This window comes from Crotalus tigris, unplaced genomic scaffold (assembly GCF_016545835.1).
Source record: "Crotalus tigris isolate CLP2741 ecotype Arizona unplaced genomic scaffold, ASM1654583v1 scf7180000017550.10884619, whole genome shotgun sequence".
NCBI classification, from domain to species: domain Eukaryota; kingdom Metazoa; phylum Chordata; class Lepidosauria; order Squamata; family Viperidae; genus Crotalus; species Crotalus tigris.
Window position 1 is genome coordinate 3,790,214 of NW_024096468.1, and position 26,629 is coordinate 3,816,842.

General features: G+C 38.5%; 1 protein-coding gene across 12 annotated transcripts in view; it reads right to left on the reverse strand.

Moving 5' to 3' along the window:
- Positions 1-26,629, reverse strand: part of PLEKHA6 (pleckstrin homology domain containing A6) — a 182,034-nt gene that overhangs the window by 13,642 nt on the left and 141,763 nt on the right. For 5 of the 12 annotated variants that reach the window (XM_039340845.1, XM_039340836.1, XM_039340768.1 and 2 more), the window contains 10 exons: positions 21,346-21,426; positions 17,309-17,461; positions 16,897-16,977; positions 14,036-14,185; positions 12,975-13,070; positions 10,328-10,439; positions 6,268-6,407; positions 3,382-3,531; positions 1,832-1,961; positions 59-156 (listed from right to left, as the gene is read on the reverse strand). In XM_039340845.1, the coding sequence (XP_039196779.1) occupies positions 59-156; positions 1,832-1,961; positions 3,382-3,531; positions 6,268-6,407; positions 10,328-10,439; positions 12,975-13,070; positions 14,036-14,185; positions 16,897-16,977; positions 17,309-17,461; positions 21,346-21,426 (1,191 nt within the window). Of the gene's footprint in view, positions 1-58; positions 157-1,831; positions 3,532-6,267; positions 6,408-10,327; positions 10,440-12,974; positions 13,071-14,035; positions 14,186-16,896; positions 16,978-17,308; positions 17,462-21,345; positions 21,427-26,629 lie in introns of those variants that run through there. The other 7 variants (XM_039340872.1, XM_039340854.1, XM_039340804.1 and 4 more) reach the window with 6 other exon arrangements.

A 26,629-nucleotide genomic window follows, 5' to 3' on the forward strand; every position in this document is an offset into this window, starting at 1 on the left:
TAATATTATTAAAAATGAATTAACAGAATATTGAAATGATGGCAGAATTCATCCTCACCTGGGAATCCCGCCCATTGGCACTCCTCCTCACCACACCTGATGTTGGTGTGTTCTCATCATCCATAGGTGACTTAGTTCTTGGAGGAACAATACCAACTGGTGGAAATCCAGGAGGTAAAGAAAAACAAAGATATTAACAAGAAGCGGGAAGATTTTGGCAATGGCAATATACAGTATAAATAGAAAGCATTTATTTTAAATGACTTTTACACCTACTCATATTGTAACCAGAACTATGGGTGGCTCACAAACAGTAAAAACAGACACCTCCCCAACAATTAGAATAAAAACTTAGGATGCTCCAGAGCAGCATTGTCCCACATTGCCTGGGCTCCAGCCTCATTCTGCCCCAACTCCTGTGTTAGCAAAGCTCTGTTGGTTGGTTTCCCTGTTATCATTTGCTCATTATCTATTGTAAAATGGGAAAATTAATTTGGACTCTGGAATATTACTGAATGTTATTATAATTTCTGCTCCATTGATTGTTTTATTTGTTTGTTTGTTTGTTTGTGTGTGTGTGTGTGTGTGTGTTGGTCTTAATTCATTATTAGCCACACAAACGTATAATAGATGGGTGGCCACCACCAAATAAATGGGACAGATGATAGAGATGGATGGATGGATGGATCCATCTGTCTGTCCATCTGTCTGTCCACCCACCCACCCACCCACCTGTCTACCCATCCATCCACTCACCCACCCATCCACCCATCTATCCTTGTGACAGGTAATCCAAATACTTACTTAGGGCAGATAATGTAAACAGTTATTTAGGACAAGAAAGGAGCAAGAACTACTTTCTTGCTAAAATCATTTCAGAAAAACCTTGCTGAATGAGACCAAACTCACTGAGCCGGCCTATAAGCTTGTTAAGACAATCACCATTGAGCAGCAATTTTTTCCCCACTGTGAATGTCTATTGATGGGTTCACCTATTGGAATCTGGATTTGTTTTAGCATCTATTGCTTAACAAGCCAAAATGGATGGATTGATAGTTAAGATATAAATCATGGGTTAGGAATGTCTAGGCTCATACAGCATGCTAGGATTGACATTTGTATGAACTCAATCTGTCTCTATGTGATACTGTATACTGATTTTGTATAGTGACATATTATATTGTATAGCGACATATTATATTGCTCTGAACAAAGGAATTTGGGGATAAAAGGCTTTGCTTATTGTAATGTATTCCTATATATCCATGGTGGCGAACCTATGGCATGCATGCCACAGATGGCACGCAGAGCCCTCTGTGTGGGCACGCGCAACATCGCCCCAGTCCTAAGCCTTCAGCTGGGTTTTATAAAACCTTTTCACTTTAACCTCCACCATTTGCAAAAAAAAAAAAAAGTTTCAATCAATCAATTTCAACTTCTCACAGGAAAAAGTAAGATCTCGCAAAGTTGAAATTGATTGATTGAACTTTTTAGTCCCATCCAGTCTGCCGTTACTACCGCAGCCACGCCCACCCAATGGGCCACACCCACCCGGCACCTGATGATACGTAAGTGGGTTTTGGGTTGCAGTTTGGGCACTCAATCTCTAAAAGGTTCGCCATCACTACTATATATATATGTTTCTTAAAATCTATCTTTCCTGAATTTGAGAGATACAAACTTTATACCAGTTATTCCCAATCTATACTCTTTTTTTAAACACCAGACTACAATTCCCACCATTAGAAGCCAGCATGACTTTTGGAGCTGGCAAAGAAGATAATATCAGCAAACAAATGGATTCTCTTAATAAAATGCAATGTATAGGTACCTTTGTTGAGTGCCACCTGCTTGTCAGAATCTTGGTCCTGTCTTGGCTGCAAGAGACCAGCCTCCATTGTTGAATGTGAGGCTGATGCCCGGTGATGGTCCTTCTTGGTCTGCTCAAAGCTGGACTTTGACTGTGGGGAAAACGTATTTCCTTAGAAAGTGTCTGGTCTTGCAGAAGACAACTGCTATCGACAGCTGTTACTGTCCTGAAGATTTTCTTGTTTTTGTTTAAGGAATTTAAATGGTCACCCAGCTCATAGTTCTGATTATAGATGGTTAATATAGAGTTAGAACAGAGAAGAAAAAAATAGGCAACAAGAATATATTGAGTGTATTGAAAAAAGAATCCGAAGCATCTCTGTAGATTTTTTTTCTTCTCTGTTCCAAAACAGTTCAAATGATGAAAAACCAGTCAGGTGAAGAAAAGATGGGGCAAATGCTTACTTCATTAGCATGTTTTTTGTTCAAGGTAAAATATCCAGGAAAGGCAAGGATTTCTATTCCTAGTAGATTCCCCTAGGAATTAGAAATGTCCAGCTGGATATACATTGGAGAATAAAGCTCATGAGATAAACTGCCACCTGTTCTCTACTTCTATAAATGGAAACTAGAAAGCACACCAGAAGAGGATATTTGATGAAATTATATTGCCCTTAATTAGAAAACAAAAATAGCAACTACTTGGAGAAGAGGAATACTGTGAGGAAAAGATTCACTGTCTTGGATACTTCATTTTCTTCTGCTTCATTTCAGTACCATTTCTATAACTTTCACAGGGGCTTAATTGAGGAAACAAAGGGTTTTAGACTTCGTATAGCCATGCCTCAGCTCATTTTTTGCTGCAATAACTTAGATTTTTGTGTGATATTGGTTGGTGGAGGAAGATTGTCTGTCTGTCTGTCTATCTCCTGCTTTTATTATTTTTAGAAATAACTCAAAGTGGCAGACATATCACACTCAGCTTTCTCCTATTTTTCCCACCACAAAAACCCTGTGAGATGAGCTGGGCTGAAAGAGAGTGACTGGCCTAAGATCACCCAGCTGGCTTTCATGACTAGGAAAGACCTTAACCACTAGACCAAACTGCTTTTATAGTGCTTGCTGCTTCCAGATCTTTGAATTTTTTCAAAAACATGCAACCTCCTTTCTCTGCTGCAGATGTGGGATAGAGGTGTCCCAATACAGCAAATTCTCTGATAATGTGGTTTAATTTCTCCCTCCTCCCCACTTTGTGTTTCTAGCTTACCATGTCTGTTTTGAAAACCTACCTATCTTCATCCATGATTACATAATAAAACAATGGTTTGCATTCTCAAAAAGGCCAACTCTTTGCTAAATAATTTTCATATCCGGACTTAATCTACTTATAGAAAAAGTGCTTCATGTGGAACTACCTTTATCCATTATAAGCTTAAAGACACAACATACATGAGCAAGAAAGATTACTGTTAGACATAGGGTTCCCTCGCCCACCCTCTCTCTGGCCGCATTGCCTGGTGAAAGTAGCAAAGGATAGACTCTGCCGCTAGATCTCAGACTCCATTTTGATACCTGTCCCCTCTTCGCCTCGCTGCTTTCCTGCCAGGAAGGGGAGTTAGGATATGGCCAGAGACGGCTTTCAGAAGGAAGTGGAGGGATAGTCGGAGGAGACTCCAAGGGCACATATGATTTGGGGAGGGGAGGTCGAGGTGGACCAGGCTCCTGGAGTGGAGAGGAAATCAAGAAGCATTAGGAGTAAGAGCAAAGAAACTGTGAGAATGAGAAGGAAAAGAGAATTAGTGAGACACAGATACATATAAGGACAGATGTTAAACCAGGATAGGCACCTGCATCTGAGCACCAAAAACTCAGGAGTCAAAATGAACAGCCTTTTTCCTTGGTGACCAACCCAGTACCAATCCAGAGAATACTACTGCTAGTCAGGCATCACTTGATAAATAATGTACATGATACGATGACTTTACTTTCACTTGCTTCAACAAATATCTGCCATTTCAAAATATGCATCCCGTCTAAGACACATTTTTCAAAATACAAATATTTTAGAATGTCAGCACAATCTGCTGCTTCATCAGACAATGCAAGCTAGTGTCTCAAGACATGGCTGATGAAGACTTAAAAGACCTCCCGTTGATTCATAAACACCGAGGTCACGGCAACATAGAAAGTGATGCTCCACACAAATATAAGGGGTAGCACATGAGTGGAACTAGGGTTGATGATTGTTTCAGGGTAGGAGTTTGATTTTGATGAGAGGAATAGCTTAATGAGTTGTTTCCACTGAACCTTGAAATTTAACTAAAAACATTTGGCTTGTTCTGATGTATTATTAGTCTAATAAAAAGGAAAAAAACAGGGTCCTATCACAGTGGTACTCAACCTCAGCAGCTTTAAGATGTGTGGGCTTCAATTCCTAGAATTCCTCCAGCCAGCATGCTATCTGGGAAAATTCTGGGAGTTAAAATCCACACATTTTAAAAGCTTTTGAGGTTGAGCACATTGATCTATCAATTTCTGCATAATTTTTTTATTGATGAAGAAGTAGGCTATCTGACTCTCCTCATCTTTTGGCTCAATCCAATGACTTAAGTGTTTGCTTATAATGGGCAAGCATGAACTTGTTACTGTCTAAGGAATATACAAAATTAGTAGCATACATTACTGTGCTGCTAATATCATGCAACTAAATCATTCCAGATTTTGAGTTCTGAAGCACTCATTGCCAAGATATTTAGGTGGTCTTTCTAAAACAGAACAGTGGAATTTATTTGGCTTGAATTCTTAGCATTTATTGGGTGCTTCTTCTGATAGAAATATCAGTTTCCCAAAGAACCTCTAGATGACACCTTCTATGAGCTTGTTCCATAGAATTATAATTCTCCTGAGAGATTGACAATCCTATCAGAGAAACAGAAGATGGATATCTATGTCAAATAACACACCTCCACAAAAGTCTGCCTGAATGTTCAGAATAGCTTATTTAAAATGCAAAATAGAAGCAGCCCAAACAGTTCTCAGTTCTATTATGTCTCTTGAGTCTTTCTCTGCTTTCCCCCTCCTGAAACCAATAACATCCTGAATTATGTTTGGCCCAAGAAAGTGTCTCTTCTCTCTTCCTATCCCCTTTCACAGAGCGTATGCCCATATATGTGTATTTGTGTATCTCACACAGTCTGCCTAATTTATTATTTCTCCTCCACACAAACACATACACACCAAATAGTTAATTTTGTAATGAAAAAAAAGCCAGTCAAAGCTTGGTCCTATTCTCTGTCATAGCCAACGACAAAATGGGTCAAGAGGTGCCATGGCTACAATTAGAGAGGTAAAGGCTGTTTCCATAGCAGATTCACCCAGCCAATTGGAGCTGCAAAGACTGCTGTCCCTGATTGTATCATGGCTTGTCCTTGAGGTACTCAAGATTTTCAGGGGGAAAAGGAAAAAAAACATTACTTCCAAACAGTTAAAAACAGTTCAAGACTGATGGTGAGATGGAGGCAAGGTCATGAAGACGTGGCCCTCAAAAATGGTTGGGAAAGCACCAATATGCTTCATCCAGCAGGTGTAAGGATGAGTCTGTAGACTGTGCTCTGAACAGAGGTGCATTTCAGATTTTTTTTTTATCCCAGGTGTTACTCAGATGCATCATTAGTTTTTTGCCAACTGCACAAGCATAAAGAAATAAGAGACAGGGAGCCTTGCTTTATGGGAAAACATCAGCTCATTATTTTAATTGCTAAAAGGCTACTTTTTATAAAATAAAATTGAATAGAACAAAGAAAGAGACTATTTTCTATAATGATCAATCTCTGGTCTATTTACTTTCAGTTGCTGGAAAATGTAAAAAACCAAATTTAAAGCAAATGAATAAATAACAATTAAACTCAATTACATACAGAACTTTTATAGGTAAACTGGTGCACCAAGTGCCAGCTACCAGGAATTTGTTCTTTAGATTTTCAGTAACAAACTACAGGTTTTCAAGGATTTGGGGCCAATTTCCCAACCTTTAACTGGCTGGTTCTCTGAAATTATTCAAGCATTGTAAGCCAATAATGTAATGTTTAGATTTATACTATGGTCATTGGAGGAATTTGTCCATCCGTTCCATGTCAGAAGAAGGTGTACATCTGGTGTACATCTCCACCTACTGGTGGAATAATAACCTTTAAAACAAAAACATCAGGGACCATCTTCTGGCTGCTTCAATTTTCCAGCACCTTTAGCCAGAGGTCCCCAACCTTTTGGGCACCAGGAACCGGTTCTGTGGAGAAAGATTTTTCCACGGACCGGAGTGTGCATGGTTTTGTGCGCTGCCTGTATCCCATTTGTTTGTGCAGACCAGTTGCTGGCATGCTGTGGCCTGGTACTGGTCCACGGACCAGCGGTTGGGGACCCTTGCCTTTAGCCATTCTAATTGATGAGAGATTTGCTCACCTCATTGCTGCCTTGCTTGGTAGGGGAGCTCTGGGATCCAGACACAAGAGAGAAAGGGCTCAAGGGGCTTGTGAGGCTAGCTGAGCTCAAAGGACTGGCTGGACTGTTGGAGCTGTAAGTTCCTGATGGGCCAAGGGCCACTGCAAGAAAGGGGAACAGATAGTAAAGCATTAATGAACTGCAGGAAAGGGACATATGATGATGAGTTGGAGATAACTGGAGTGTATTAAACAGAACAGAGAATCTTTTTTACTAAAAGGAGAAAGAGGGCTTTTAGAAAAAGGGATGAGGCTCAATATACTGTACATATAGGAAATAAGAAAGCATATAACATTATTTTCTACTGCCTAAAGTGTGTTTCTTAAGCTCAAATACTTTAAGATGTGTGAACTTCAACTCCCAGAATTCTGACTGGGGAGTTTTGGGAGCTGATGTCCACACATCATAAAATAGTTGTGATTGGGAAACACTGGTCTAAAGTACCTAAATCTGGTTAAAATATGCTCTAGTAACCACTGTTTTCTTTTATTGCCCCCTTACATTGCCCCTTACATCCCAACCTTGACCCATATTCCAAAAAGTTTTAAGTCATCCTGATGGGATGTTTCAGTGTTAAAGGTTGTTTTCCCTATTAGGCAGTCAACAAACTGCATCAGTTTTACCAAAGACACATTCTGAAGCACTTCACCAATCCATATGACTAGAAGACATCCAAGATCCCTTCCAACACTGTTATTCTGTTATATTATCAATGATACCATCAGATGGCATAAGCGATGGGGGACAACTAGTCTGGCACATATTGACAACCTTAGACTGATACAGCTATACCGCTTTATCCTGGTCCTGGGCATTTTCCTCCAGGGCCATTCTGTTTGAACAATGAGAGAGTCCAGTTCTTCCAATTATTTCAAACAAAGCTCTTCCTTGTACATGCCAGGTCTCTCAGCCAATAAATCAACCTGAATAACAGCTGACGAGGATAGATGAAGGGGGCTGCAGTGTGACTGCTTCATGGAACAATTCCCCTCTGGGTTTAGCTCTCTACTGGGAGAGTAGTAAATCCAAACTCAAAAGCAGCTTGAACAACTGACAGATAGGGTGAAGTGGCAGAGAAAGAATAGCTCATACAATCCCCCTAGAAACCTATCAGCTAATGTTTGTACTGCTTTTGGACACAGATGGGCTTTTTAATGGGTGAGTGTTAATCTGGTGTTCAAGGACAGTCTGACAGGAATAATGGATTGTACCAAGAAGCAGCAGCAGCAGAGAGAAAGAAAGGTCACACAACCTCCAATCTCTCAGCTATTCAGGTTATTCAGATCCCTTCGCCTGCTGTCTCTTACCACCTGGGCAAGTGACCCTACATGTGACAAAATGCCCAGTGAAAAGAGGACTAGTTTTCATAGAAGGTTAGGCCCTACAGTCTGGTCATATGTAAAAACCATTGCCAATTACAGCTGTCCTCTTTCTACAAGTCAGAACAGAGACACTGTGGATTAGCAATGAGGGTAGTAAACTCTATGTTGATGTCAGGCTCATGGATAAGAAAAGAGTACTTGATGTAGAGAGGATTGTGGGCAGAATGGATAGTTTCTCAGCTCCAGTACCTCTACTTGTGTCTTTTAAGTACTCCTTACTCCCATATATAATATCTTTCTTGTTAGGTCTCTCTAGCTCTAGAGATAAAGAAAGTCAGAACAAGATTTTTGAAAGCACATGTAGCTTTGAATACATAGACTCTTGGGCTTGTATCCATTAGTTTAATCCTGTTATCACCACTGTAGTTATTCTATTTGTTATGGATTGGTTGATCAAAAAAAAAGGCCACATTTATTAGTTAGCTAGTTAACTTATTTGTCATTTATTTATGAGACTTCTATGCTTCTCCACTCCAGAAAACTTTGAGCACCACAGATAGGGAACTGCTTCCCTGCACTTAAACAGCATCAGGCTAGAAACTGGAACTTTTCAGCTACAGCTGAAAAAAACATTTCATGCTGAGTATTAAGGTAAAAGCAGATACTCAGGTTTGGAATAATATCGACATCACCATTTAGTAGGCTGTCATTATTTCTGGGAGATGGAAGTCACAGGGGCAGGGATGGGGGGCAGGGAAGGAGAGATCTAAAGCTTGATCATAAAGCAGAAGGGCATATACAACTCAGTCTAAAATGCTTTGATGCTGACTTCATTTTAAGTAGATAAGACACATTGGAAAAAGTACAGAAAAGGATATTCAAATGGATTAGAGACCTTCTCTTTAAAATATAATTAATGTGTTCAGAGCTTCTTAGTTTTAAAAAGAGGCAGCTTGGGGTAGAGGAGGACAAAGTTTACAAAATGATGCCTAGCATGGAAATAGTGAGAAATAAGTTTCAAACGTTATTTGAAGTGCACCCAGTTCAGGACTGACAATAAAAAATAATTCCTTCCCTCAACACATCTTTAATTGATGGAATTTATTGCCGCAAGATGAGATGATAGTTGCTGTATGCAAAGAAGCTGGTTTAAAATTGTTAACCAATTTATGAAGGATAAGACTATCAAGTGGTTTTAGGTGAACTAGTTGAACAGAAATGGCACAAAAATAAAGGGATTAAACCAATGTCATTAAGAGGAGTGTCAGAGCAGTTATATATATGTATGTATGTATGTATGTATGTATGTATGTATGTATGTATGTATGTATGAATGAGTATCAGAGCAGTTATATGCATGTATGTATGTATGTATGTATATATGCATGTATGTATGTGTGGCTGATAACGTTAAAAATATGAACCCTGGGTATATCCATATTAAAATAAAAGTGAACACCAGGGAAGTTAAAACTATAAAAAGTTTAATTAAAAACGCCAAGCTTTCGCTGGCACCTGCCAGCATTATCAGGGCTTAAAATGCTAGGAAGTGAGGAAGTCCCTTTATAGGTCAGCCAGGGTCTGTGTCCGGCTCTTCGATCTCGTCAGCGGACCTGATTGAGTAAATTGTACTCCGGTGCTCTTTTTCTTTTTCACCACTTATCCATCTGTATGATGTCATTAATCTTCCCTTCGTTGGATTTTGGGTTAGATGGAGTGCCCTCCCTGTCCCCTTGGATGTTCCCCTCATCTTTTTCTTTTTCTCGCTCAGAGCTTTTAGATGGTTTATGTCCCCCCCTTCTCTTTCCCCCCCATCCACATTTGCATAACTGTCATCTCTGTAGGTGTCTTTACTTTCTCCAAAATCCCCCACTCGTCCATTGTTATTACTAAAGTAATCCTGTGCATCGTCCTGATCTATCTGGGTCATTGTTACGGGGTGATTTATTATATTAATGAGCCATAGACTGTTCTGACTGGGCATTATAGAAATTGAATACTGGAGTCCAAAATATTTCAATATTAAAGATTGAAGAATGCTTGTTGAAATGAAATATAAGGTAGTCCTTGACTTGGGATAGTAATTCAGCTCAAAGAAGAAATTTTCTGACATAACAACTAATCAGTGGAACAGAAGCTGTGGGTGTTCCAACTCATTCTGTTTTTCTGTTAAAATTACACTTGTGTTATTGTGGGTATTAAGTCGGTCATCACATGACCCACCTGATTTTATGACATTTTTAGCAAAGGTTCAAGGATGCAGCAGGAAAGTGAAACAAATGGTAATTCTACACTGATTGGAACAGCAACCAACTGACACTAGTGAGCATTTTAGGTAGCAGAAAATGGATGTTCGTTTCACAATAGCAGTGGCAGATAATTAACACTCAGATATTTAACACTCAGATATTAATTGAACATTGTATCAGGTTACCAATAGCAATAGCACTTAGACTTATATAATGCTTCATAGTGTTTTACAGCCTTCCCTAAGCGGTTTGCAGAGTCAGTCTATTGCCCTCAACAATCTGGGTCCTCATTTTACCAATCTTGGAAGGAAGGAAGGCTGAGCCAACCTTGAGCCAGGCAGAATCGAACTGCTGGTAGTCAGCAGAATTAGCCTGCAATCCTGCATTCTAACCACAGTGCTACTAATGGCTCATTAAGAAGTAAAAATCAATTGAAGAAGTGGCCCTCACCTCGGTGTTTTGCGGTGTCTGTGCCCCGGGAGGGGTTGTTCTTTTTGAGTCCCTCCATCACATCCTGGATTCGCCAAATCTCTTTCTGGATTTGCCTGTTGAGCATTTCATTCTGAAAGACAGAGGAGAGAAACAAATCCACATTTAATTAAACTAAATACTAATGTTAGTAATTAATTTCCTATACTTAATTGTGGGCAGAGGGAAGGATAATTTTTAGGCAACCGTGAGTATAATATTAGTTGTGATATGTATATTTGTTTTCTTGTCTCTCTCATCAGGCTATCACTTAATACCTGTTAACTACTATAATGGAAAGTAGATAAAGTAGAGCAAGAAACAACAACAACAAAAACAGAAATATAACTAAAGAAAGAAAAATACTTCCTGTATGAAATGTTTCCTTTAAAATCTATTTAAAGCATAGCCTCATCATGATAACAGAATACCAAGCTTTTGGTTCTGCTCTTTTGATATTGAACACACTTACTTAAGAATAAGCAACAATCCATGAAGAAAATGGTGATAGCAAAATGTTTCAAATTCAAAATGTTGTGAATTGAAATGATCTATTTTGAATCTGAAACAGCTATCCTGATGCTATTCTGATCACTCTGGATATGTCCTTGGCTCCAATCAGCCTGATTTCAAGCTGATTTCAAACTCAGTTGTTTTAAACTCAAGAGAGCTGCTGCAGGTTCAAAGCAGACAATACAATTGGAAGGATCCTTTCGAACTTGAACAAAACTCTTTTAAAGTGAAAACTTTTGGATCACACCTAATAAAAAGTAATATATTTTAAAAGGAAAGTCATAAAAACAAACATATGCAACTTTATCATGCCATTTTTCTATAAAATGTTGGAAGGAAGGAAGGAAGGAAGGAAGGAAGGAAGGAAGGAAGGAAGGAAGGAAGGAAGGAAGGAAGGAAGGAGGGAAGGAACAACTACTTATATTGACTGACTCTGGGTCTGTGCACCAATGTCCCTATCGTCTGCAGTGATTTCAGAATTCTCTGCACTGTGGAATAGATGTGTTTGATCTTACAGTTGAATTGCAATTGCATCATCAAAAGTATCTGCTTTTGGTTTTGTTTCTCTTTTTTAAAGGTTTCAGAACTGGGGATTTCTGAGAATTAAAGTTCACATATCCAGAGGATCTTCAGTTAGGGAAGTCTATAAATTGTGTTTCCCCTAGGCTTATCTGCATCTGCTATTAGAATTCTGCAATAGAAAAGGTATCTTGTAAGAAAGGGAAATTCAGCAAGAAAAAGTATAGGTAATAAAGGAATAAGCAATCTCTTTATTTAACTTTTCTACAAAAAAAAATGTCCCCTTCAAAGATGCCTTTTAATACAATATACTGGTAATTTGTTATATTCATGCCTTTGATAGGTGAGTCTTCATAAAATAACGAGGAGGAGTGATTGCAAAGGTAAGAGACAGAATGGAAAGAAAAAAAAATAGAAATCAAAGGAAGGACAGCTACGTGTTGAGAAGAATGGATGAGAGACTGAGGTATAGACCAGCAGTGAAAGAAAAGAGTACAGAGAAGAAAAAAGGGCTGGGGAAAAGTTGTTTGCTTCCTTTATAAAAGGATGAAACAATTATGTTACAAAAGTTACCACAAAAATACTTTTCCACAATTATCTTGGTGATCTATGTCTGCTAATTAAAAATAAACAAAAGTAATCATTTAAATTATTTCAGTTGTGCATCCTTGCCCAATCTCTGTGTGATCTTTCCTGTAGATTAAGCCCATTTTCTCCTGAGGAAACTTGGCTTCATCAGCTCTTGGCAAGTCAGTCTCTAGTTTTGAAGTCTCTGAACAGGCTATGTAATCCCCAAGTAAAGAAAGGTATAGTGTCTCACATGAAATTGTTCATGCAGGAAACCGTGGGTGTGTGAACATGATTTTATCAAGCCTCCAGATTGTAGATAAATCTTATCTCTAAATTGGAGAGTGCTTCAAAAGTTAGCTTCCTATTGGCACAAATGTGTAGAGTACAGTAAATATAATGCAGACAATACACTGCATTCCGGTTTTTACAACTGTGGCCACATTCTTTGAAGCAATTGCAATTCTGGCAGTGTGGGTCTGTATAATACTGATTCATTGCCTAATATCTTATTAGAGTTGATTTATTATAATTTAAACACAGAGATGGGATAAGCAGATCATCCATCCAATTAGAACTCAAAATGTTGCCTGCCCTTTCTATGTCCACAAGCAATTTTTTCCACCATGAGACAGAACAGCTCCTGTCCTCCATTGAGGTCATCAGAATGTCAAATACCAGGAAAGCAAGCTTGGATTAAACATCTATCTGGCAGACATGACACAATGTTTTTATAAACATAAGTTTGTGTTTATTTGTACATAAGTACAAATTCTGAGCCGCTTAGACAACTTTTCTCAGCTTGGGCTCTCCAAGTATATAATATTATAACTTTTGTTAGGCACAGTTAATCAACTGAAAATTTTCTTAACTTAGTAGACCGAAAAACTGGGTGAATGATTTCCTTAAATTTGGGTAGGATTTGCACTTATTTCCAACGTATTCTAGCAACTCAGCATGCTGAGCATTGTATCCTTGATTGGTGGATTTGCCTGCAATCCATCTGATGCAGATGGATTCATTCTCTCACCTGGATGTCCAAGTTCAGCTGTTCCCATAAATCATCATGCAAGGCTGATACCTCAGCTTCCAGATTCTCATATTCCATAGTGCTGTTGGCCAGTGCCTGTGGGGATTTGCAAACAGTCTCATCAAGATACGAATGTCTGGCTAGATCCCTGTAGTGCAGAAAAACTAATTGGCATAAGAACACTAACTGTTCAACCATCTGTTTGGATCACAGCCTTCAAAACTTCACAGAAGAGACAAAGATTTCCATTCCGAAAAACATTTGCTTTTTTAAAGACTCATTATAAGTCTTCAGGGGTAGGGAAGCAAGGCTAGCATTTTGCTTGTTTCTTTAGGTTAGGGTTTGTTTGTTTTTTGGCATACTGAAAACATAGACCCTATTCTCTGAGTATAGTTTTGGAGAGACCAAATTGATGACATACACTTTGGATGTTCTGACCTCTAAATGTGATTTTTGCAACTTACTCTTGTGTTGAAGAGGGCTTTATGGCCTCCTTTCTTCCCTCTCCCCTTTTTATATAAAAGAAAAAGGCAATAAAAGAATAAAAGATTGAAGAAATGTATTGCACAATGCTAAACCATCAAAACATTATTCTTTTTGATTCTAGCATTTCCTGGCAACACTAGCATTGGCAAAGCAAGGAGAACAGACTGCCCATTCAAGCTCAGCTGGAAGCACCTGGTTTTCACAACAGCTAATGCTGCTGGAGAAGCAGTGAAGACTGCAAAGCTGAGAAGCCAAAGCCTCTAGTAATCTCCATGCCAGCTAAATATGACCAGAAGCTCAACTATTCCATTTGTGCACTTCCATTTGGTATAGCTGTGAATGATATTGAATGATGGGATAATCAAAGCTAATGATTAACAGACGCATAACCCTTTCCCTTAGATCAGTGTTTTTCAACCTTGGCATTTTAACATGTGTAATGGGAAATTCCAGAGTTGAGGCCCACACATCTTAAATGGTTAAGGTTGCGAAATGCTACCTTAGATAGTACTAAGTCCCTGAAGGTTTCTAGGTGTTTGGGATTTCTTGGTGACTAAGGAAACTTCTTAGATTACCGTGCTGGCTTGGGATAGTTCCACCCGAATATTGATCAATTGATTCTGAAGAGATTCCTTCTTGTGCAGCAGTTTTTCAGGGTAGGCTGGCTGACTCCCAAACATCTCTAGTTCCTGGTGTGTCCCCATCAGTGCACTCTCTAGACTCTCCTGGTGATGAAATGAGCATAAGAAAATACAGGTTTGTTAATAAGGGCAGGTAATCCAGAAGCAAATTCAGGACTTAAAGATTTGAAATTGGTTGTGTTTTCTAGTTAAGAGTCTCTTTCTGGACTAGAGTACAAATAGTCCTCAACTTACTTCTACATATTTAGTGACTGTTTGAAGTTACAAAGCATTGAAAAAAGTGACTTATGACCATTTTTCACACTTACGACCATTGCAGCGTATCCATGGTCACACGATCAAAATTCGGATACTTGGCAACTGGCATGTATTTATGACAGTGGCAATGTTCCAGGCTCATATGATCACCTTTTGCAATTTTCTGATGAGCAAAGTCCATGGGGAAGCCAGATTCACTTAGCAACTGTGTTACTAACTTAACAGCAGTGATTCATTTAACAACTATGGCAAGAAAGATTGTACAATGGGGCAATACTCAATAATTGTCTTGATTATCAATAGAAATTTTGGTTCAGATGTGGTCATAAGTCAAGGACTGCCTGCATGTATATTCGTACTGCTTCTAAGCTTTGCAGTCTCCCTTTCATTGTTTCTAAAATGTATGTCCATGGATTTATTCCTATTTCTATTATTTTGAAAATCATTAAATTTAATTGAACTTTTCTCATGTTTTAGGATGGAAAGCTAGTAAATTTATGAGAAAAATAGAGTTGACCTTTATAAATTTCTTGGATAAGGACTTTTTCTTAAGCAGAAACATGGCTTTAATCAGGCTCTGAAGGAGAAAACAGTAGTTTATAAAGCCCTGAGAATTTAAGGGTCTATAAACAATATTTCTGCAATAAAATTTATATTAGAGCCAAGCCAATGTAATCCCCAAGGCCTCTTCCAATTCCATGTCCCAAAGTCACATGAACTGATAACTGAAGCTGCTTCAACCCTGGCAATAAGGCAGCAGATTAGCTGGAGGGCAGAAATCAGGCAATTTAGAAAAATAGTTCTGATATTTTTCGGCATCTAACTGAGGCAGTTACCTCTGTACAACCTGATCCAATATGGTGGGACTAGCAAAATGCTAATGTATTTGTACTTCTGGGCATTTTATTATATACGCTGATCCTAAAAGAATTTGCTGTGAAAAATTTGTAAGTTGAAATTGGTCACTTCTCAGTTATATTAATTGAGATGTTCAGAGTAGTGTCTCATTTAGTTGTAATGAATCTAAGTACTTGTGCCTAAAGACCCAAAGACCTTGGATGTGTTTTAACAGTTATCTTTGAAAGAGGCAGTTATCAGCCCCTGCTAAAGAAACTTAACTCAGAAGTGTACAGACAGTTGCCAGACTCCATTTCTTTGGAAAGGTGTTTGAATCATTGCTTATCAAACAACTCCAGGGAAAAACACTGATGTTCTGCATTCACCTGGATTTTGTGACAAAGACTGTCTTGGTCACCTTGGGAGTGACTTTGGTTGAGAAAAAACAGAAGGAACACCAATCCTGTTGCTTTCCTTGGACTTCACAGTTTTTAGCACTATCAACCATGGTATCCATCAGAATTAGCCATCTGACTAAGACAGGTTCAGCCTATTCCAGAGAATTACTGTTTTGTCATATTGCAATTACTTCATATTTCATATTATTTCAATTTACACAAAACTGCTGTGGAAAATTATTTGGTATATTAGCTGAACTATTATCATTACACAGATGACATTTTTCATTTAACACAGTTGACATACGAAATGTTTTGAAACACTGAATAATTGCCTGGATGAAAATCAAGAAAAGAAGCTCAGTCCAGATTGAGATCAGAAATATTATTTGGGGTGCTTGCGATTTTTTGTTCCAGTATGGGTTACACCCCTTGTGAGAGTTCAGGAAAGCAGTTTGGAGTGTTCTCAAAACTCAGTGGTAGTTTTATCACCTCATAAAACCACCCTCCTTTGAAATAGATAGCCAATGCTCAATGTTACATGCTCTGGTAAACTTTTGATTAAATTATTATAATGTGTTTTGCATGGTTCCTTTGAAGATGGAAACTTTAGTTATTCTAATACAGAGCTGCCAGGAAATTAACTGGGACTGTTCAATTCAGACACAAGAAATCAGTGCTTCATCAGCAAGTCAAATAGCTGATATTACTCTTTAAAGATTTGAATGGCTTGGGGCCAGATACTTATAGGCACACCTCTCTTCCCATAGGTATTACTCTGAGCATTCTGGTTACTTTAAGGTATCCCTGCCAAATTGAAGCCAGGCAAGTAGTTTTGAGAGATGGGATAGGGCAACTCAGTTATGGGCTTCTAATTACAGAATATCTTTCCTGGGTATTGCATCTGGTGCTTATACTGTATTTGATGGCTGAATTTGTTTTTACCACCTGCACTGTATAAATATCATGGTTTATATCTACTTATTTAAATAATATTTGTCTTTAACATTTGCTATTTTATTTTATTATTGTTGTTTGGTTTATAGTTTTGTAATCAACTCAGAGAATTTTCATGTCTTGGGAGATTTAGAATATTTATAATACTTCATCAAATTACATTTTAATATTTCAGTCTCCTAGCTTCAGGGAACTGGAAATACTTCTATTAAATATAACCACTGCCTAGAAGATGAAATATTTTTAGTCATGCTATGAAAACTTCTGGGAAATGAGATTCATTCATAGGAGTTGAAAGCAGCTTGTCTATACTACTACCCTATTTTTGTGATTCATGTCCATTACCTTTTCTGCTCGGAGCTGCTGTACCAGTCTTTCCTGTTCTCTTATCACCTTGTTTTGTTCACAGAGTTTTCCTAGAAGCTTCTGCCATGTGAAAAAGAAAGAAATAAAACATGAAGTCTGTAGCAGATATCAAGAATGAGAAATATAAACTTTCAGCTGCTTTGATAGCGATCAATTAGATCCCACCAGAGGCCTGGTCTCAACTCCTGAATTCCAAATCCATGCAAGAGAATGTACAAACAATTAAATCAGCATGAAGACATTGAGTAGAAAGGAGAGAGACAAACAGAAAAGAGATTGCACAAGATTTTTGATGGAGGATAATCAAGAGCCTTTATAGCTTTGCAGTCTTATTAGCAGAAAAGATGGACTATCTAAAGATGTGAAATGGAAAGAAAGAATCCCCACAAACCTCAGGGAATGCAGGGTAGACAGTGGTAACAGGATGGGAGATGGATTGAGTAGGCAGATGACAGTGAGGAAGAGGTGTTCTTACATCTGTGTGTTGCTCATTTATCTTGTAGGTGTGCAGCGTCTCTCTATATGAGTCAGGAAAATGAGACACCTGAAAAAATAAAAACAGGTCATTGCTACTCTCTCTATCTTGATGTTGTCATAATAAGCCCCTAAGGAAATCCAAGCCTGCCTCTACTTAGTGGATCATTTCACCTTCTACATGTACATATGGTATGCACACATACATTATCAGATTGTACAACTATTAGATTTTCCTTGAAGCCTTTCTCAAAAGCAACACATAAACTGAAGGAAAACAAGGGATATTATTACCATGTATGATAATTATACCCTCCCATCTAACCAAAGATTATTTGCTGCCTTTGAAAAAACAGTTCCTCTACTTTGTCAAGGAAAGCAACTTTTCCAAATCTGATATTAAGAAAATGGCTCTTTTGCTTTCAACATAGAAAGGACAGTCAGGGTTTATAACAAAGTGTTGCTTTTTTAATGTAATGACTGGTCAGATTTCTGAAGAAATTAGCTCTTCTACATAACACTCCTCTACAAGTGTTAGATGTGCAACTATCAGGCAATTACACACATTGTGCAATAAAGCCATAGTTTACCTTCATGATTACTGCATCTATTTGTGTAAAGAGAATTAAAGATATGGGCCATTCTCGCTGCCCCTCTAGAATTTAGGATGATTAAGGGGAGAAAATTAAAATTATCATAGCTACTATGGTGCAAAATAGTTATTCTACATAGATTTTAATGCATCTCATAGTTAATATACAAAGCAAGAATGTAGCACAAAAATCCCAAGAAGATTGTTTGCTGGGGTTTGTGGGACTAATAGAAATTCTGTTATGGATATACATTGCATGATGTGAATGGCTGATAAATAGATTGTTAGAAACAGATTGATCAGGATAGTTTGACTTTTAGCTAGATTTAGTTAGATTAACAAGAACTTTTAATGAACAGAGAAAGACTAGTGTTAGTTTAATATCAGATCCCGTACTGAATCACAGTAATGAAATGTTTACCAAATGGATTGTATTCCAAATTTAATTGCTGATTTCAAAATTGCAAAAAACTGGGTAATATTTTTCAATTTGAAGATGCTTTACATTATAGCCAGATCTAAATTTATAAGCAAACCAATACAACATAATGCAAAAAATTAAGGAGATGGTTTTTTAACACAGCCTTTTTGGTGTGAGCTTTCATAATCACACCTAAATTTTACATTTTTTTTTCCTCTCTGGAAAAATGAAGTTGCTAATTGCACTTATCCCCAGTTGTATGAACAAGTATAATAGTGTGTTACCCCACTCATTCACATACACATAACCATGGTTTAGTGAGTTTATTAATATTCCCCAGCAATTCCCTTTACCAAAACCCAGAACTGTCCCAGTTCAAGTCCACAAAGCAGTTGAAAGTAGCCCAAACAAAATAACTCCATCATACTAACTTAAATCCACACACAAGATAGCTCATGAGGCAAGAAAAGTCCAGAGTTTCCAATTCCAAATATGGTGTCAATCCAGAGTGAGGCAGGAATCATGACAACCAGAAAACAAACATGTTCCCAGCAATGCCTTTATCTGTCTGTTGTGATAGATAGCCAGCTTCCAGTGCAGCCCATCCAGATGGGTGTGGCCTTCTCCTCTGGAGTAGTCTGGCTGACCTTCTCTGCTCCTGCCTTTTTTCTAGCCTACGTGTTCTCAGATCAGGTGCAGAAGGCAGTTCCTCCTCTTCTTCACTGGTCATCTGCAATCACAAACTTTCCCCAGCTGGAGCCTCAGCCAAAACCCTTCTGGATGACTGTTCAGAGCCATCAATCAACTCAGTTCCTGACATGCTAGGAATCAATTCATCCTCCCCCAAGCTGACAGCTACAGAGGTATCTGGGGAATCCTCCAAAGGAGTTATCATAGATAGGAGAACATAGATTTAAAACATCTCCATGCATGTACAAAGTACTGGGGCTTTGATTGTGACCCTGCACCTGCCATCTTTTAGATTCTGACATCTCTCTGTGGACACTCATGGCCAATAAGCAGAATTAGAGGAAACTCTCACATACACACATAACAACCCAGGTTTGTTGTTATGTTCCATTATGGCCTTACTACATAAACGATTTTCCCTTGTTCAGTCAAGTCCAACTCTAGAGGGTGGTGCTCATCTCCTTTTTTAGTCGAGGAAGTCAATGTTGTCCAAAGACACTTTTCATGGTCATGTGGCCAGCATAACTATATGCCGAGGTGCATGGAACATTGTTACCTTCCCACCAAAGTAGTGCCTATTTATCTACTCCCATTTGCATGCCTTAGAACTGTTGGGTGGACAGGAGATGGGCAAGTAACAGGAGCTCATCCCATCATGCAGCACTCAGGTCTCAAACCTGGACTATCAGCTTTCCAACTGATAAGCTCAGTATTTTTAACCACTGAGCCATCACGTCCCTTTGGCCTTACCACATACTTGGCAGAACTGATTAGAATGTACTCCCTAATGGAAAAGGGGCTGCTGGGAAGACAAGCCCAATCCACAAAAATAATGCACCATGCTTCTATTTAACTATTACAACATCTTAAGACATATTTCTTTACTACTTTTAATACCATTTTATATCATTACCAAAGGATTTCACATGCACTGAAATCTGAAAAAAGCCATTGCTTGTCTACATAAATAAAATGACTAAAAGGCCTGCCTTAGTTGGTAGTATTTTCCCATATTCTTGTGAAGGTTATGCAACATAATAACATCTATTTTCAGGTTCTCCAGTGCACGTAGATCAGAGAACAGCAACATATAGCCCTCAAGGATTCATGACCTATTTTCAAAACCTTTAGCCAAAGACCAATTTAGACTTCTAGAAGAACTATCTGCCTCTTCATAAAACCTCATATCTTGGAAGAAGGTACCAAAAAGGCCCTCCCTAACAGGGGTATGAGAAAGATCAAATGTGCCCATCTCCTTTTCCCTATGGCTTTGCTTCAGTTCCATTCACCATATTGTTCTTACTCTGAAAAAATGCATATGTTAGCAGAAACAAGGCATCATGCCCCTGGGATTATAATAATGTCTCACCAAATATACAATAATTCACTTTCTCATATAACAAACAGACTGAACAGAACTCAGACTGCTCCAAATATATTCCTCCTAACCAGCAATTTTAAGCAATGTTCCACTGCTGTTTTCCTTAGGTAGTGGTGCAAACCCATAAAAATATATTTTAGTACTAAAAGTGACAAAACAAGTATTGAAGCCAAACTCAGAGATTGATGGTAGATGGCTGTCAGTAATTGGGAGGAATGTAGCTCTAATTATTCTGTTGTTGACTGTGTTGCTCAATACACAATGAACAATGCCAACCATAGAAAAACAGAATCTCTATGCAACTCTAAGACAACTCTACCATTAGAAGGGTAAATTATTGTGGAAAACCTTACTCCTTCTTGTAAATATAATTATAGATGTTACTGTGCTTAACCACTTTCCAGAAGTACCAGAATTTATGTAAATATAATAACAAAGATTTTTTCATTTAAAAAAAAACAAACACCTAATCAACTGGCAGGTTTTCTCCTCTAGCAAAAATAGCTTGACAAGGATTTTTTAAATGGTGGTTATCGGCTGTAATTCCAGATCTTCTACATACATGTATTGAGAATTTCATTAGAGAAAAGGAGCTGGCACAAGATGTGCATTATCAGAGTTGCTTTCATAAATCTCAAAAGAAATATGTGGATTTAAACCATTTCAAGAAAGCCTCCTCTCTTGGAGGCCCAGGGGGCACAGATGCCATGATGAGTCTATAAACAAATGCTATTGTGGGATGAAAAATTGAATGGCCACCTCACAGATGGTTGTGGAGGTGAGACATGGAACAATGATACTGGGATGGTTCTGCCATGCAAAAGCAGCTGGGATGTCATGGTTGATGGCAGAGCTGCTGTGATGTCTTACTTGCAAGTACAGCTGAGCCCTAGGAGAGGAGCTCTCCACCATTCTGTTCACCATACTGATCAAAGTCTCGCTCTCGCTCATCTGTGGCAGATAAGGAAAAACAGTCATGACACTAATGGAGACAAGAGTCATTTCCATTCAAGCTTAAACTTGTGTCGTCCCTAAGATAAATGTGGAAATATCTGGATCAGTAGCTCAGATCTTATAGTAGATTGATGTACCAAAATGAAGCTCATTTTATGATAATTGTTAAGGCCATGCAGGTCTTCAAAAGGGTGGTGAACTTTCTTGAGATTTCAACTGAATAGTCTTTTCAATAAAAAGTTGTTAAGTAAAATAGCCTTGCATTTTCCTTTGTCGGGGAGAAATGACCACTTCAGTTCACTTGATAATAAATGCCTTCTGAATGGAATGGCCAATTGGGGTAGAGTGGTCCCATCTTAATTCTTTGTTGAGGTGAAATGATGTGCCTCCACAAGGCAGCTCGTCATCTCAAGGCAATCGTCTATTAGAGAAAGCACCTCATCAAGGCAGATTGCGGACAGTCTCCTCTTAATTCTTTGCTGCAATTTACATGCACATTTTTATTGAGTTATATAAATAGCAGTCATGGAGAAGGGGAGTCTGGTTGGAGAGAAAGACTTAATCCTGCTTCTTCCAGCTGACAAGAATTCTTACTATAGAACAGAGGTGTCAAACTGGTGGCCTGTGGGCCAGATGCGTCATGCAGAGGCCACGCCTACCCCGGCTCCGCAAAGGCAAAAAACATTGCAATACGTCAGTATATGTCACGTGACATGATCGAGTTTGACACCCGTGCTGTAGAAGTACTAGACTTCACTGACAGGATAACCTTTCATGGTATTTCCCAGAGTCTCTCCATTTCCATACAAAGTCAGTTGCTTAGGCAACTGGGCTAGTACACCATCCTATGGTTTAAAATGAAGGACATTATATTTGGGGAATCATATGAGATTATCTTTCTGGGGTTGGGGGAAACTATGTGTTTATGTATACACAGCTGTATGTTCTCCCTCCCCATACCCATCTCCTTTATTTTATTTGGAGCACCAACACAGTTGATCCATGTTTGGATCTACTACATTTTTTTTTCTTTTGGCCCCTTCAAAACAGGCATTTACCAGTTTGAAAATGAAGAAAGGAAGAAAGTTACAAACAATTCTTTCTCCCATGGAATTGCTTCAGTCAAAGGTCTTTGGGAAACTATAGAGCAATCTGTTTCCTCTGTGGGTCTAATAAGAACTTGGTGGGCAAAGACTATGTTACAGAAATAGTGCACAAAAGGAAAATTTCAACAGGAAAGGGGTTGTTCAAATGGTATGCATGCAGCTCCCATTTCTACCCTTCAGTATTTTACTTTGGGAGCAGCATTTTACTTCTCAAACAAACAAACAAACAAACAAACAAACAAACAGGTGTTGCTATAGGAAATAATTTGCTTCTATTCTGAAAAAAAAAGCAAAGGAAGACTGCTGCTAATCATGACTAGCTCTCTCTCAATCTTATGCACTATATAAGGGGTAGTCAACCTTGGCTCTTTTATGACTCATGGACTTCAACTCCCAGAATTCCTGAGCCATAAAAGAGCCAAGGTTGACTACCCCTGCACTATATCGTACCTCCAGTTCCCTTTGCCTATTCAATTTTCCATTGGGAAAAAAACCTTAGACTGCTCCAAAATAGGGAGTAGCCCATATGCTTCCTTAACCATGCAAATCAGCTTTAAATTGATGGGTAGACTTTTATTCAGGCCTGACTAGTTACTACATTGCCTCTCAGAAATAAATGTTTTAAAAGAACAGATTATTTAAATCTTGAGCATTGAGATGCAGAAAGTCTCTCACTGATGATGTTATTTAGCAAACAACCAAGCTCAGAGAGTACCAAGAAATCCACAGTTCAAACCTGAGCTACAGATTTTTGTTCATTTAGAAAGCTTTATTTGTGCACATCCTACTGCATATGGTAGTATAGGTTATTTAGACTGATCCTGGAGGAAGAGGAGATACTTATGTAGGGTTGTTTCTTTCTCATTTTTTAATTCCTTCTAAATATAGGTTTTTATAGAAGAAACCTTATATAATAAAACAATCATTGCTTACACAAAACCTCAAGGATAGCTAAGAATATATTTGAATAAATCTTCATTCTTCAAGAAAAGTCAACAGGATTACATCATATATTCTATATGCTCACAAGGAACATAAACAGAGGTTCTGAATCAGTCACACTTAGAAAAACAAATCACCAGGGCATGACAAAAAAAATGGGAGCAGAATGCACTAGGTGATTATGGTAGAATCTTTCTTCTATGGTCCAAAGTGGAAGAAGATGGAAAACTTCAAAGGGGTTTGCAAAGTTGCAAGGTTTAGAAAACAAAAATGAAGACAAGAAGGGCAGAATGCCACTACCATAAATAGTAACCAAGTAGTTTGGTTTCAGTCCAACCTAGGCACTCACATCTTCCAAATTATTGTATAATGGTGGACTCTGATGCTGAAGCCACAATGAGATCGGTTTTAGAACCAGCACTGATTCATGCAGGCATTTTTCAGGCTAGTATCAGCCAGCCATTGTATTACTAGCTGAAATTGTCTGCCAACATTTTCTCAAAAGGCTTTGATTTTGTCTGGTGTTTTTCAGAGGGAATTGGTCAGCAATTGTGCCTTAACGCCATGTAATATGCTGAGAATACTACTGAATCTCAAATTTAAGTTGTAGGGAAAGTTCTTTAGATTATCTGCTTGATGTATTAGTTACCAAAGTTAAATGTGGGCAGATAGCCTTTTTATGTGGTGACCATATTTGAATTCACCCGTTCCTTTGCATACATACAAAGGTACAGCTTTCCCCTGCCAGTCATGTCTGACTCTAGGGCAGTGGTTCTCAACCTTTTTAATGCTGTGACCCCCCAACCGGTCATAAGTCGAGGACTACCCAACCAATCCTTAGTCGAGGACTACCCAACTGGTTGTAAGTCGAGGGCTTTCCCTGCCCGGGAGCACCGCACATGCGTGGTGCCGCCCCCTGCGCCAGCCGAAGTGTAGCAGAATGGGACTTTTGGCGGGCTCAGCAGGGCAGAGACAGCCTGAACAATTCCTATTGGCTTTTGAAAGCCAATAGAATTAGACTCTATTCAAGAGAGTATATTCTATTGGCTTTCAAAAGCCAATAGAATAAAAGGGAGTAGCACAGCTAAGGAAAAAGGGGGGGGGGGAAATGGCAGACTGCGTTGTTTGGCGACCCCCGTGAAATGGTCATTCGACCCCAAATGGGGTCCCGACCCACAGGTTGAGAACCGCTGCTCTAGGGGATGATACTCTTTTCTAATTCACAGCTGAAGAGTCAGAAGTGTCTGAAGATGCTTCCATAGTCATGTGGCCAGCATGACTATATGCTGAAAGCACCCAGAACACTATTACCTTCCCACTGAAATGGTGCCTATTTACATGCTTTGGAACTGCTAGGTTGGCAGGAGTTGGGGCAAGTAATGGAAGCTCACTCTGTCATGTGGGACCTAGGTCCCAAACTGCAAATCTTTCGGTTGACAAACCCAGTGTCTTAATCGCTTGGCCACAGCACCCCTTTCTCATACATGTACCATATATTCTGGTAGCATACACATGGGTACAGAAATGTAATCTTAAGTATTTTATTCTATTTGCCTCGATTTTCTGCATGCAATATTTGATCAATTCATGCTGCTTACATTTAAACTGCAGAGAATTTTGAGCGACTGAAAGATTAATAAATAGGATATTCCAATCCACTTTACGAAAGCATGTGTCCTAATAAATCTGTTGGGACTAAAGACTTTGCAAAGCTGAAGAATCCAGAGACAACTCAGTGCTATAGGACAACGATCTCCAACCTTTCCAGTTCAGTGGACTGGCGGAAGTGGTGGTAATGGGGAGAAGAGGGGATGCACACTTGCCCACCATTTCCCTGGCCCCATTCCCACTGGGCTGTGGCCTGGCACTGGCAACTGTAGCAGGACTTGGCAATAACTGGGGAATAAATTCCCCTGACAACAGCATCACACTGAAGATAAGACTTATGAACTTGCCTTAAGTATTATGATGTCATTAATTAAATTGGAAATTTGTATGAGGACAATATGACATGAATGTTCATGGCCTGATAGAGAAGGCATGGATTAGATTTCATACTCTGTACATGTTTAGTTCTTTAGTTCAAACTGTACAAATCAATTTGCTTAGTGCCTGTTGAGACAAACAAATATAGCAGCTAATTCTAGTTGGGTTATTTGTGGCATTGCATGATGATTCTGATATAGCTTAGAGTTCATTCAATATGCTTGGAGCTCTCTTCAAGTAATTCTGATTGAGGGAGATGAAGTACAATGATGCAGGATCGATGTTTCTTGCCAATAGCTAAGGTTATTGGCAATGAAGAAATTGTTATGCATGAAGCTGTAGGAACAAGTAGAAAATCCAATGTCTGATAAATGACAACAATGAGACAGAAAGATGAAGGAATAAAAATAATTTAGATTCATTAGTGTCTCTAAGGAACCAGGTGGGCATTACTAAGGATGGGTGACTTTGTAAAGTTCATTTTCACTTAATCTGTAATGTTCATTTACATTCTTAACTTTATTATGTCCTGCTCCTGCATTTAAATTGTAATTTTAAAAATATATATATCACAGGAATGTGTGTGCATTTTTCTTAATATATAGACATCTTTAAAGATTTTCACCTGCTGGATTGTGGTTTTCTACATATTTTTCTCCATTATATGCATTTCTGCAAACATTTTTAATATAGTAATAGTAGTAAAGTTGGAAGGGACCTTGGAGGTCATCTAGTCCAACCCCCTGCTCAGGCATAATAATAAATATTTTCCTAATATGCAAATGATTTACAATTATATAATCTGTTTTTAGTCTTGCTTTACCTTAATACATGCAGACCACCTCAAAATTTTCAGAAAGTTATTTATATTAGCATATCATTGTGCTATACAGTTACCTAAATTTTGGTAGTGCATGTTAGTGAATCTGGATTTAAATGTTAAATGTAAATTCATTCCTTGAAAGAACATTCAATATTAGATTTCTAATCTTCTTTCTTTCTTTTTTAAAACAAATATTTATTGAGACAGTTTAGGGGATGGGGAAACTGAAATTTATCCTCCTGACATTTTGTGTGTTTGTGTGTGTGTGTTGCAGTGTTAATCCAGAAAATAGTATACATCTCTCACAGTTGCTTTGAAGTAAATGAAAATAAATGTATGCATC